A 13254-nucleotide genomic window follows, 5' to 3' on the forward strand; every position below is an offset into this window, starting at 1 on the left:
TGATTCACAGGAAAAATAATGTAGCAGAGTTTTGCCTCTTTCTAAATTGTCCCCAGTCGCAATGATATTGAATATATTTGCTGTTGAAAATTGCTCACTGCTGAAACAAATGATGTGTGAGTTGTACTGGAACAATGTATGTTGCTCTGGTTTAAATACATACTAGTGGAAGGCAATATTTTTTTATGTTCTGCCGTTAGACTGTAAGTTCAGAGTGCACAAACAGCCTGGATGAGCTGTGTCTGTCACATTTACAGAGGGGAAGCAGCAGAGGTGCTCAAAGGCCATGAAGTGTTTGCCATATAGATTGGGATGAAATATCATCCCTGAGATATGAGAATGAAAACTCAACAAGCAGTGTCACCACAATCAAATCCCTTATGGGCTGTGTCTGTAAAGCTGTGGGAAAGTACTTTGCTGATCAACTTTTGGGTTGGGAGAGGCCTCTGAGATCATTGCACCCAACCTTTGACGGATCACCACCTTGTCAGCTAGACCACAGCACTGAGTGCCATGTTCTGTTGTTTCTTGAACACCTCCAGGGATGGTGACTCCACAACCTTCCTGGGCAGTCCATTGCAATGTTTAGAACATTTTCCATGAAGGAATTCCTCCTGATGCCCAGCCTGAACCTCCCCAGGCTCAGCTTGAGGACATGTCCTCTCATCCTGGCACTGGCTGCCTTGGGGAAGAGCCTGACCCCCACCTTCCTACCACCTCTTTCAGGGAGTTGTAGAGAGTGATAAGGTCCCCTCAAGCTTCATAGCAGTGCTTCTGAGGCACAAAAGCCTTTCCACAGCCTAAATAAAGTGGTGGGATGGGGGAATTAAACCAGCCCTAATGAGCTTCTCCCAGGAAGGACAGTAGAACATGACAGCCTCTGGCTCCCATGCTAGTGTCTGATCTGCTGCCAGAGCAGGGCAGATCTCTGCTGCCTTTTTCTCATTGCTCCTGGAGAAATTACAGTTTAGCCCTGTGCTTAGAGGGGATTAATTTTCAGTGTGGTGAATTTACCAATGAATTTATGAGAAGTTAATTTGTTCTCAGGACGAAATCGTGTCAATTCAAATGTGCTCAGTTAATTGTTGATGGCATTGGTGTGGCCATTAGATACAAAACCCACATTGCTTTGGGGGTCAGTGAGGGAAAGCATCCTGATTAGCTTAGTGGCTGGAGAGAGCAATATCCCCTGGACAGTCAATATTGACAGAAAATTATACTTAATTACCATAATTTCTTAGCTAATTGACTGTGGAATGCTTTTAAAGAAACAGCTAGGGCCTGGGGTAGGATTCTTCCCAGTACATCAGCAGGGAAGGCACAAATGAGCTTTTGAGCCATCTTTCCTGTATCAGCTGTGATTGCTGGACCACTGTGTACTTTCTGATGCTGGAACATAAAACCAGCAGGGCCACAGTCCTGCTGTAGCCTTTGTTGGCACTGAAATGCATTCAGGCAGCGTGCAAATAGCACTGGTTGAAACACTGACCTCACCAGTTCCCTGCTCTCTGTCCCTCTTGCAGCTTTGGAGAGCTGCTACCTAAATGCACTCAGCAGCAGTGCTGATTGCAGCAGCAGCCACACCAGAGCTCTGTGCAGGGAGGGAGCAGTGAAAACTGTGTTATCAGTGCCCTGAAGCACAGCATATCTACAACACTGCAAGGCACAGCCCTGTTTGTTCCCCCAGAACCTGGCACGGGATGAGCAGGAACAAAGGTTTTAAAAGGAACATTTTAAAACAGGCCTTAGTAGCTGACTGCCTGTGTTTCCTGAGGCCACAAGGGTGGACAGATACCTGGGTTTAAATGCTCTGCTTTGCTGCCAGTGAAAACCTTGTCTGGGCTGGCAGCTCCACACTAGCAGAGATAGCTGAGCATTTATGGGCTGAGATAGACAGCAAGTGATTCCATAAACCACCAAATATTAAGCTGTGTTTTTTAGAAATCCCATGCCAAATTATGGGCAAGAAGATAGAGAAGGATCTTTTTCAACCCTGAAACACGTACTTAGTTTGGCAAATGTGTGTTTCTTAATGTGCAATTTCTCAGTTGGTGTTGCCCTTTGTGTGAAGGCTTCATTGATAAAGCTTATATTTAGGAAGAGAATCCTGCTCAGATACTCACAGTCCCTGATACCTGAACAATTATCTTTGTTACCCTTTCCAGACTTGTAGAGATGGGAGACTCAAAGGCAAACACAACTATCAGAATACAAATCCTCACTTGGCATACATTACTCATCTCTCTTTTAATTTGGGCAGGCATTTCAGAGCCAGAACATGACTGACTGTGACGATGAAACAAACCCAGCTCTGTCACAGTGCAGGAGGGCCAGACAAAGCCCTCCCTGGCCCAAGGACTGCCCAAACCCATTGGGCAGAGCCCAGCTGCTCTGGCCACCCCCTGCCACCCTGCAGTGTGAGTGTGCCAGGGCGAGGGGCCAGCCCTGCAGTGCCACTGCCCGTGGGGGTCACGCTGCTGTCCCTGCACAGCACCACCTGCCCAGCTCCTCCTCACCTCCCTAAAGGACAGCCCCCCACGGGAAAGTTCCTTCCAGCTCCAGGCTTGTCAGAGCACCTATTTTCTTGTTTCTTTGTATTCTGGTCTGTGGCTGTTATTAATGGAATAGAAGGTGAGCCTCATTCCCTTTCCCTTCCTTTGCCCACGCACATTAATTTAAATGCAAATTCACTCAGAAAGATCAAAATTAATTATGCTTTCTGCAGCAGGCTACATGGAAAATGGAAATGCACAGGGCTGGCTTTTCCCTTTTCTCCTTGATTTTTTGGAAGTGCAAAGGAAAAACAATGCAGAAAAATATTAACATATGCATCTAAATGTTGCATGCTTGGTTGGTTTTTTTTTTCCCCTGATATTTTTTGCTCATCTGAAATTCCACAGTTGCTTTCATTTACAAACTGTTTCAGAAGGAATATTGAAAGGTTAATCTCAGTGACATAAATTGACATTCAAATGACAAATAATATTTTGTTTACTACTAATAAGAATCAATCTCCATTAAGGAAAACTATGCTGACTCTTAAGAAATGTGTCCATTATTGCCTGATCAGAATATAGCTGAAGTATGAGACTTTAATTTTTTTTCAGTGGAGGAAAAAAAAAAAGGCATGGGGGATTTTATGTTCCTCAACAAGCTCAGGCATTTATAGAAGTTTTTTTAATCAAAATGCAGTCAAGTAAATTTGTGACTCAAGGTGCAGTGCAGAGTCCCACAGGCTGGAGCTTCACATCTGGACACAGTCACAGCAGCTGAACTGCTCCCAGGAACCAACATATGGACAAGGCTATCATTTTGGGAAAGAAAGGCAAAATTCTGACAGTTTTTCTAAGGGGAATGGGTGCAGGAGTTATGTGCATTGGGCTATAGAGTCATTAGGTATGCTTTGAGAAACCTTCTGGACCAGTCTCTGTGAGGCTTCAGTGGAGCAGCCAGGGTGACTGGTACATGGCTTTATGAAGGAAAAATAGGTGGTCACAGATTTTAAACACTGAAGGCCAATGGGAACAATGAAATGAACAGGTAAAGCAGAAGCATTTAGCCAGATATTCAGTCAGGCTGGGCTTCACTTGCTCAGTAGTCTGTGGGAAGGGCATGCTGTCCTGCCCTGGGCCAGAGCCTGTCCTTAGCACTTGGCCAGTGAGTCTGGAGACACCAGCTCAGCCAGATCACTGCCTGCTCTCCCCCAGCCAGCACTGTGCTTGTAGCTTGATGAATTCAAGCACTGCAAAAACCAGAGGAAAGAAATGGATGCTTATGATCAAATAGCTAATTTTTCAAATTCCACATGCCATTAAGAAAGTGCTTTTTTGTGTCCCCATAGCAACTAGAGTTCAAGGTGCCTTTGTAAAACACATGGCCAAAGATCTTCCCTGGAAAGCTTACAAGTGAAACAAATAAGAGAGAATATTCAGAGAAAAAAGCTGACAAAGAAAAGGGATTTATCAACAGCTGTGGAGCCATTAAAAACAACATCCATTTCAATACTCTGCTGAGATTTTACTGAACACTGGATCTACTCTTTCCACTAACTTCCCATAAAAACATGGATCTAGCTCAAGATCTGCTCCTGCTCTTTAAATATGCTGATACACCCTCTCAAAGGTCCTTCTACCAGGAAAACACAGCCTAGCTGAATGATCCTGGATGCAGAAAGTGCCCTCCCAAGGTCAGCCTGTGCCCTGAAGACTCAGCAAGAGGTGGGAGCAGCACACAATTGGCAGCCTGGCCCTTGTGAGCCCTGCTGTGCTCAGTCTGGTGTCGGCTGAGGGGTACCTGGGGGGCCTGGCCAGAGCTGGGCTCTGCACTAGCCCTGGAACATAGAGCCAGGTGACTGGGCTGGCACTTGGTGTGTCACAGCATCTCCGGCCTGCAGCCACGGAGGGCCTTCTGAGAGGGGCCATGTGAAGAGATGCTGTGCTTGCCCCAGGGTGCTGCTGAGAGCTGCAATCCTTCAAGAGGGCTGGTGGTGCAGATTGCAGCTCTCAGCAGCTGCCATTTATTACAGGGCAGGCAAGCACAGTAAGTAATCACTTCAGATACTTTCTCTCTCGATCTTGTGGCCCAGCTTAGTTTTACTGGGGTTTCCTTGGTGTGCTTTGGTCTCTGCCATCATGCCCAGGAATCACTAGAATGCAATGTTAGCACAATAAATCACACGGCCCTTTTTTCCAAATAAAAGCAGAAAGCAATAGCTTCCAGTCATTTCAGCATCCTGCTTTTCCTGCTGGCAGCTCAGTGAAGCAGAAGTAGGCAAACTTCAGCCCTGCAAAGGCTGTGGTTGCTGGCATGGTGATGTCTCTATCCTTGTTTTCTCAAAGTGATCCTGGGAACACTCAGACAGGGCAGCTGCAACCAAGGGAGACAACAGCATGGCCACTGTCTGACCACAGACAAGGGACAGCTGTATTTGATCAGTGTTTATTGTCAAGAAAAGACCTCAGCAAGTTTTAAGATAATCTGCCTGTCTCTAGAAATGATGCACAAAGCCAGCACACCCACACATACTAAAATGTGAATCTTCCCTAGCAAACGCTTCTTATTGCTACGTGGGTACCAAAACTACCACCTGGTCAAGGTGGTGGAATGCATTCCAGCCATGCTCAGTTCACAGGAGCAGGTGCTGTTACTCTTCTCAGCTCATCTGCAACATTTTTGTCATCAGATAAGGGGAGGCTGGTGCTGCCGTGCTTCCTTGGAATTTCCACTGTTTCTGCAAATTTAAGCAACATGCTGCTGATGATTGATTATAGTAATTTTGTTGTTCATATCACCCTATTCATATCACAGCAGGTATTGTTTGTAATTATTAAGGCTATTTGTTATTAGAGATGCATGGGTGGTGAAATACAATGAGAAGCAAACAATTTAACTGGTAATAAAATTAGCTGATGATGGAAAGTCAATCTGCTAATTATCTCCAAATTGTGTCTGTCAGTTGTGTTTTGCATTTCTCAGACTCCTCTCTCCCCAGCAGAATAGAATAACTTTTGTAGGTCTGCATTCTAAGGAACACACTGAATTCCCCAGCAAGGGAGTTTTTATTTATGTTACCTTTGTTCTCATACAGGCTCACAAAACTTCATAAATACTTTGTGACAAATGGGCATTTGATTGTGCAATTTACTGCAGAGCAGACAGCGCACTAATTTTTTTTGTAGAAGATTCTTTAAGAAACTTATTAAAAATTAGGTCAATTCCTTCAGTTTCACAACTATTGAAAAGTACCAAGTACTTTGATTTCTGAGCTGCTAAATTTTCAAAACATTTTGTGACATTTTTAAGTGGTGGAGCACACATTAAGGTCAGCTTGAGTCATGTCCAGAGTACCTTTGGACAGTGTTAAAGCTGCATAGGGGCTTTTCTTACTGTTCTTGCTTCCTAGGATTGTCTGGTTAGCTGACTCATTTACTGAGATTCTAGTATACAGGCAGTGAAAAAAACCCACCATGTGGGCAGCAGGACCAGTGGAATTTGGTTTTCTGTGCATTTTTGTGCAGTGGTATTTGCAGCTGGGCATGGAACTGAGGCTGTCATTTTAGCTGGTATTTGTATGGTTGTTTGACAGCACTACATCTCCTTTTTATAGCCAGTATTAATAGCTAATTCCATAGCTGGCTATGGGAAAATTAAAGATGGCTGTCTGTTTTTATGTGCCCTGTCAGTTTGCTTGTATTTTAATTTCTCTTTTAAATATGGACAGGTACAACAAATAACCCCCACAAAATTAAATATTTTTCCTCAGATCCATTTTTTAAAAGAAGTTATTAAAGGTAAACATTGAGTTGCTTTCCAAGCAAATACCATCCTGTTTGGGAAAATAACGATGCCTTAAACATCATAGAATTAAAATATTTTAAGCGGTTTTTTAAAAAAAATAAATGTATGGATTTTTTAAATGCAAAGTTGGAACAAATTCCTTATAGAGAAGATTGAATGTGGTCAAAGACTTAAGATCTGTCATAATTGCTTGCAGTTGCAGACTAATGGAAGCCTGTACACATAGATATGACTTTGCCTGAATTATAACAGAATTGTAACACACAGGATGTGTGTTATGTTTATGTCTTTAATAACTCACAGAGCTGTAGAACAGTGTGGGTTAAAATGGACAATCAGAGATCATCTAGTCCAGCCCCCTTGGCATGGTCAGGAACATCCTCAGCTAAATCAAGTTGCACAGTGAGGAAGAATGAAATTGATGTCACTTAAATGCAAGGAATTTGTGAATGACTTTTCATATGAAGAATGGGCAAAGCTTTCAGGCGCCAGCATGCCTGCATTTGTGGGGTGACCATATTGGGGTCTGAGGCAAACAGCCTTCCAGAGAAGGATAAGCCAGCAGAGTAGAAGTACTCAAAGAGAGATGGAAAACTAGGAAGACATTTCAACAGCTGTCCAATGATGCTGCAAAGAGAGGAACCAGAGCTGTTTTACATAAATGCTAGAAATGCAATAGATGTGGAGGAACCACAATATTGACTAAACATTAGAGGATGTAATATTGGCTAAACAGACCTGTGGTTTGAACCACTATGGCCACTCTTACTCTCTGGACAGTCTGTAGCTGCTTTTCCAAGTCAGAGCCACTCTGGGATATAAGTGAGCTGAAATGTTATTTTTACAACTTTCTTCCAAGTGTGAAATACACATCCAAACCCATAAACCCTGCATGAGGGAGCTGAACAGCTCTGCTAACCACAAGGATTATACAGAGACTGTGACCTGCTGTGGCTGAGCTCTGATGCACCGTCACACTGTCAGAAAGTAAATATTAATGTATGCCTGATCTTAGATGCAACAGGAGTCACAAGAGAAACTTCTGTCACCCATGGCCTTGGATTGCCATTAATCTCTGCAGGAGGCAGCAATGGAAAACGTTAATAAGAAAAAAATGGGAACTATATAGTGCTAACCCCCCCCCCCCCCCCCCCCAAACAACCCTGCAAAAGAGAAACCCTTCAGCTTTAGACTGGGAGCAAGGGGAGCTCTACCAGGTGTGGGAGTGCAGAGGGGCCTTCAAATGCTGCCCACAGCTGCAGCTGTACCTCTGCTGCCCTTAGTGATGTGTGTGCTCACCCTGTGTGGGAGCAGGACTCTCCACAGGCACTCCTGAACTCCTGCTGGTGCCAGGTGAAGCTGCTCTGCCACACAGCCCTGCCTCTGGGTAGACAAGAGAGCCATCAAGCCCTCATTCTGACAGGCAGTAGCAAGAATTAACACAAGTGGTAATTAGTCCCTCAGTTTGGCTTCTTTTCACTATGTAAAGAAAAGAGTTTCCCTGCTACAGGAATGAGAGGAATGTGTGTCTGCCGTAGGCAGGCTGGATCGAAATAGCTTCCCACATTGCCAAACAGAAATCCAGAGCTGTTCTAGTGGGATTTTTGCAGGATCCATGTGGAAAATAGTCACAGGAGGAAGGCAGATAAGGGGTGACAGGTGGGGCCAGGTCTCTTTGTCTGACTGTTACCAAGTGGTGAGCAGGACACCCAGGAATGTGTGAGATTTCCTATCTGAAAGGAGCCTTATCAAGGCAGGAGGGCACACTCCTTGTGGGGTCACACTTCTCCCCAGAAAGCAATGCTGGTTTCTGCAGGACCCTGGACAGCTAACACCTGGGAACAGCCTTGCTAGAATCTGCTGAAAGTGGGGAGCCTTGGTGATCTCACTCAAACCAACACAGAAACGTGTCTGGGCTTTTTCCCCCACTCCGTTTAGCATTTCCACTTGACATTAGCTAGTGGCCCCCTACCAAGAGTAAGAGCAGTGAAGGAACAGCTAATTCCAGATCCTTCCAGAAGAATACACACAGCTTTCCAGGCATGGCCAGGAAACCAGAGACAGGCTGATGTAAGAACAAGGTCACTGCAGAGGAGCAGCAGCAAAGGCACACTTCCATCTGTCTAAATCTTTGAGTATGTTTGAGTATAATGGTGTAGTGAGGCTAAAGGACTGGAAATGTGGGATGACGTGCTTAAATGCACAACCTCTGTTTGCCCTTGTGAAGATTATGAGCCATACCTAAAAGAGCATTGCCACAGGATCAGGTAAATTGACTTTTATTGAAACATACTGTAATATGAAGGGGGGAAGCTGGGGGGAAGATTCCAATTTAACACAAATGCATTGCATTTCAGACTCCCAAATAACTATTGATATCTGCTGTCCTGGAGCAAATCATATCTTCCCTGACAAGTCAGACAGCTGCTCCTTCTCTATCTTCCCTTTGTTATCTTTAATAGCCATGGATTGTTGTGGTACCTTGAAAAAAATGTTTGCAACTTACTTGATGGATGTCTCACCTCCTGCTATTAGCCCTGGTTCATGGGTTCATCTAATGCCTGTTCTTGCCTACAAAAGTCAGACCAAGTGCTTTTGAAATGAGTGTGCTGAGTGTCACTGCACAGTGCACACCCTGTACAGCTCCTTCCCCTCCAGCTGGCAGCTGGTGGAGAGAACAAGCTCTCCTCACCACCCTGAAATAAGTTAGGGAGAAACAACCTTCAGAGCTCATCTCCAGATCCAGGTTCCTGCTCAGAACAGGGCCAATTTTAAAGCCCTATAAGACTGTTCAAGGTCATCCCCAGACAAGGCCTGAATATGTCCAGGAGATCCCACAGCTTCTTGGGGCAAATGTTTCCATGTTTGATCACAGTCACTGCAAACAATTTTTGTCCATTTAGAGGTAGGGGAATATTTATACCTTACACACGGGATCACTAAGAGTTGTAAGATACATCTGAAAAACCTGAGCAATTTCACATAGGCTTTGAATTGAAAAGACAAAGCAAATCTCCTTCAGGCTATCAACTGTCCTCAGGTGTGTCAAAGGAAATAAAGACAAATGTGTGGTAGAAATGACTGAGGTGGTGATACTGCAGCAGGTTCCTCACTTTTCTCTGACAATCTCTACTTCCCCCAAATGTCAGTCAACACCATGGACTATGGAAGTTCTCACCACATTGCTTCAGCTGAGCCCAGAAATGTGCTGGCTAAAAACCTTCAACAGGAAACCAAAGATTGTGCATGGGTTAGGCAGTTACTTGCCCTTGTGATGCAAAGGAGGAGTGTTTGTATTCAGCAGCACAGCTGCAGAAGCACAGCCTTCTGCACAACTAAAGAGCTGGCCAATTTACAACCTGAACATCCATGATCCCCTCTGCAGTGGGTTGGTGGCAATTCCCTGCTCACTCCAATACCAAGGAAAGCAAAGGCAGCTGGAGATCCATACCTGTTTGACCAGGTCTCTGCTCCAAATCACCAAAGGGAATCCAATAACAAATGCACAATGCTATTGTGCATTTTGGAATGACCTTTAAACTACAGCATTTAAAAATCTACTTCTAGGAAACATCCTCAAGTTGGGGGTATCAAGGGAGTCATAAGTCACCCAGAATTAGCTATCCATGTGCTTCTACTTTTTGTGCCTCTATTTCCCTGATTAATTTCTGGTTGAGAGCTAATACAAGCTACACATGCCTAGTTAGGTTTTACATTCCTAAATGGGAAACACAAAGTCCTGGAGCAGACTCTAGCACAGGCATATTTTCTAGAAGGAGGGGCAAGGCTGATACATTTAGTACTGAGTTTTGGCAAATACAGTAATAAACAGTATCCTCTCTATATTTCCCAGTGTTGCACACACAAGCTGTGCTGATGGAGCATTCAGCATTGAGATTGGCCCTTCCAACACTGAAATGGGAGAAGGGATTCATCCTCTAAAGTGTGTGTTGTGTGCTCCTCCCAGCTCTCTTGTATGGATTAGACCAAAAGAAAGATGCTTTTTATTCCATCTCACTTCTGTAGATATCAGCTGAAAAAAACCCCACCCCAAACCTAAAAAAAATTAGCTTTTCTATCACAAAATTAACAGCCATGCTTTGTGATTGGAACAGGTCCCCAGTGGTACCCATCCCGTGTTGGCCTGCAACTGGAACACAGTGAGTATTCATATGGCTGAGTGCAGCCACCTAATGTATTACTAATTACCAGTCCACCTAATGTATTACTAATTACTAATCCACCTAATGTATTACTAATCCTCTGGCAGATTCTCCTCCTCACAGCATTGCTCTCTCTATATGTGTTATTGGGTGAGCAGTCGGTACATTTTCATCAACTGACATCAATTATTACCTCACTAGTTTTCTCATTAGTAAAGGAACCTAGTGGTTTTCATAACCACTGAGTGAGATGTTCCAGAATACAGTCTATGATCACACAATGAAGACAAGCAGTTTTAAGCCCATTCAACCCCTTCCTTCCCTCACTGCATTACCTGTTTTAATATTTGCTCACTTCCTCACCAGAAGTTGCAGCTGGCTGCCTCTGTGTCAGTCCACAAGTTCTTGGTGGACATGGCAGTGGAAGATAAAGCTGCCAGAGACTGTTTGGTGTTTGGTCTGTGGATGTGTAGAAATGCAAAGCCATAGAAAATGAGGCTGGTGGGTGCTAAATTCCATCAGCACCTGATGGAATCTAGCACCCCCACTGATGTAAACAATCAACAAATGTATATTGAAAAGGAAACCATTCACAAAGAGCAAAGAGGTGTTGCAGCCATGGCAACTTCCAGTGCCAGTGGCTGTTGGAATTTTCCAATAGCCAGCTCAAGGCCTATATTAAAAAAAAAAAAAAAGCAAACCAAATATTGTTATTTCATGTGTCCTTCTGTATACTCTAGATCCATTAGGACTGAAAGCAGATGCCTCAGAATACTGCAAACAGTAATGTAATGCTCAGATACACCTGGTCTGCCTGGGTCAGACAGCCAGAAAAGAAATCTTGGCTCGTGAGCCTTTGCCCAAGAGGTTGCATTGATCATCAGACACTGCTGCTGTAAAACAGCCTGAGAATGCAAATGCTTCAGCACAATATGGCAGTGAGGGAGAGGCTGTGCAACACAGACTTTGCCATTAGTTCTGCAAGCCAGAACAAGAGTGCCCTGTGGAGCTGTCTGTGATTGCATGGCCTGCCTCTGATGGGCCACCTTGACAGGGACAGCAGGGTACAGCTGTCACACACTGCTGTCCTGTGTCACCGCGGCCAAACGCTTCTGTTAACATGGGAAGGGAACAACCCTCATGGAAGAGCTCTGAGCTGCTAACCTGGAGAAGAAGTACCAAGCCACAAAAGTAAATCAGAATCCAAGCTGGGCCTGCATCTGGAGAACTAGCAGGGCAACCTCAGCACTGTGCTGAGCCCTCAAGAGGGTCCTGCTGCTCACACCATCTCCTCTTCCATTTCTGTCACTGCAGACGGGCCCTTTTTGAAGGATTCCATCAGCATCCAAAGCCTTGCTGTCTCCTCCATCATTACACTGTATTTCACAGACCTGGGTCAGCAGGTTGGTTGGACCACAGTAAGTATGTCCTTGTAACAGTCAGCATGATACATCTTAATGGGCCATATGTTTTGGCATCAGATTGCTTCAACTTCCTCAGCCTGCGCTTCCTTATGTAAAATGGTGTAATTAGATTATCAGCACTCAAAACAGAATTAAATGGAGAGTGAGCCAAGTTATCAATATGCTAACTCTGACTTCCAATTAAAGATTAGAAGGGGAACATAAAAATATTGCCTGAGGAAAAAAGCCCAATTTTAAAAAACAGTTTTAGCTTATCTTGGGCTCATATGCCTGTGCAGAACTGTAGCCAAATACATTAATTTTCTGAAAGACTCCTCAGCTTTGAAAGTGGAAGGATATTATAAAGAATATATGGATCTCTAGTAATCCTGTTACTAATGCAGGAAAATAATTGGATGGAAATACCTTACTCTTTGTTCAAGCAAAGAACAGTTCTGACAGAGGTCAAGGATTCCAGGCAGAAATTGTCCAGCCAGGCTCAAGAGTAAAAACTTTGGAATCTCCTTGTAAAACAAAAGCATTTGTCATGACAATAGTACCTGTCTTATGCTGTATGTAGACCTGGTTTGACTTTAGTTATTTTCCTATAAGCAGCTGTGGGAAAGTCAGGGTGTTGAGAGAAAGGCAGTACATTCCACTCCAATGGGATATAGGGAACTCTAACCCTACAGCTCCTTTGGGAAAGTGAGAAGTGAAAGATTAAGTTCTCTCACAGCCCAAAGACACAAGACAGTAGAAGGGTTTGAAAGAACAGTGAAGGGATGGGAGAAGAAGAGACCTTTCCAATGTCCTGCAGCAGGCACATGTGGAGGAGATGAGAGGAGTGTCACAATCACTCTGACCAAGCTTTTGCTGCAGTTTGCATGCAGAGCTGAAGTAACACACAGCCCACATCTGTACACCAGGCAATGAGATTCCCAATTTCTGCAGTGAGAAACACAGGTAAGATAGAACTACACTTTCTGAAAGCCAGAAATGCTATGAAAAGACTACTTATGGCAATGGAAAGCAAACCACTGACTGCTTGCAATTCCTTTAATGAAGTGAATTCTTTGCTAACTGGCATAATTGCTGTGGTCAAATTATTAGATTCTTACCTCAGGCAGCCCACAGATTCCACCCTGCTCACATGAGGGGACTACAAGCCACTGTCCTTCCCTTGGCTGTGCCTACAAGGATGGAGCTTTTGAGTGTCAGGTGTTTGAGCAGCTTGCAGGTGATAGTCCCAGTTTCTCTCTCCCACAGGTCTCTACAGGCTAGGAAGCATTCCTACAAGACACTTGGAATGGACATGCTGCTTTTACAGTTCCTTGTCTGTTGAAACATACACTCAAGGTGAAGGTTGGTGCAACAACAGTAACCCTTGACCT

General features: G+C 44.3%; 1 protein-coding gene across 1 annotated transcript in view; it reads left to right on the top strand.

Annotated features, from left to right (window-relative positions):
* The window catches only part of TECRL (trans-2,3-enoyl-CoA reductase like), a 57229-nt gene that overhangs the window by 22051 nt on the left and 21924 nt on the right, over nt 1-13254 (top strand). The window contains exons 3-4 of the mRNA XM_054295798.1: nt 10413-10457; nt 11775-11878. Of these exons, the coding sequence (XP_054151773.1) occupies nt 10413-10457; nt 11775-11878 (149 nt within the window). The remainder of the gene's footprint in view (nt 1-10412; nt 10458-11774; nt 11879-13254) is intronic.

The sequence above is a fragment of the Melozone crissalis genome, unplaced genomic scaffold (assembly GCF_028551555.1).
Source record: "Melozone crissalis strain CALT ecotype California unplaced genomic scaffold, PUWL_Pcris_2 ptg000006l_1, whole genome shotgun sequence".
NCBI lineage: Eukaryota > Metazoa > Chordata > Aves > Passeriformes > Passerellidae > Melozone > Melozone crissalis.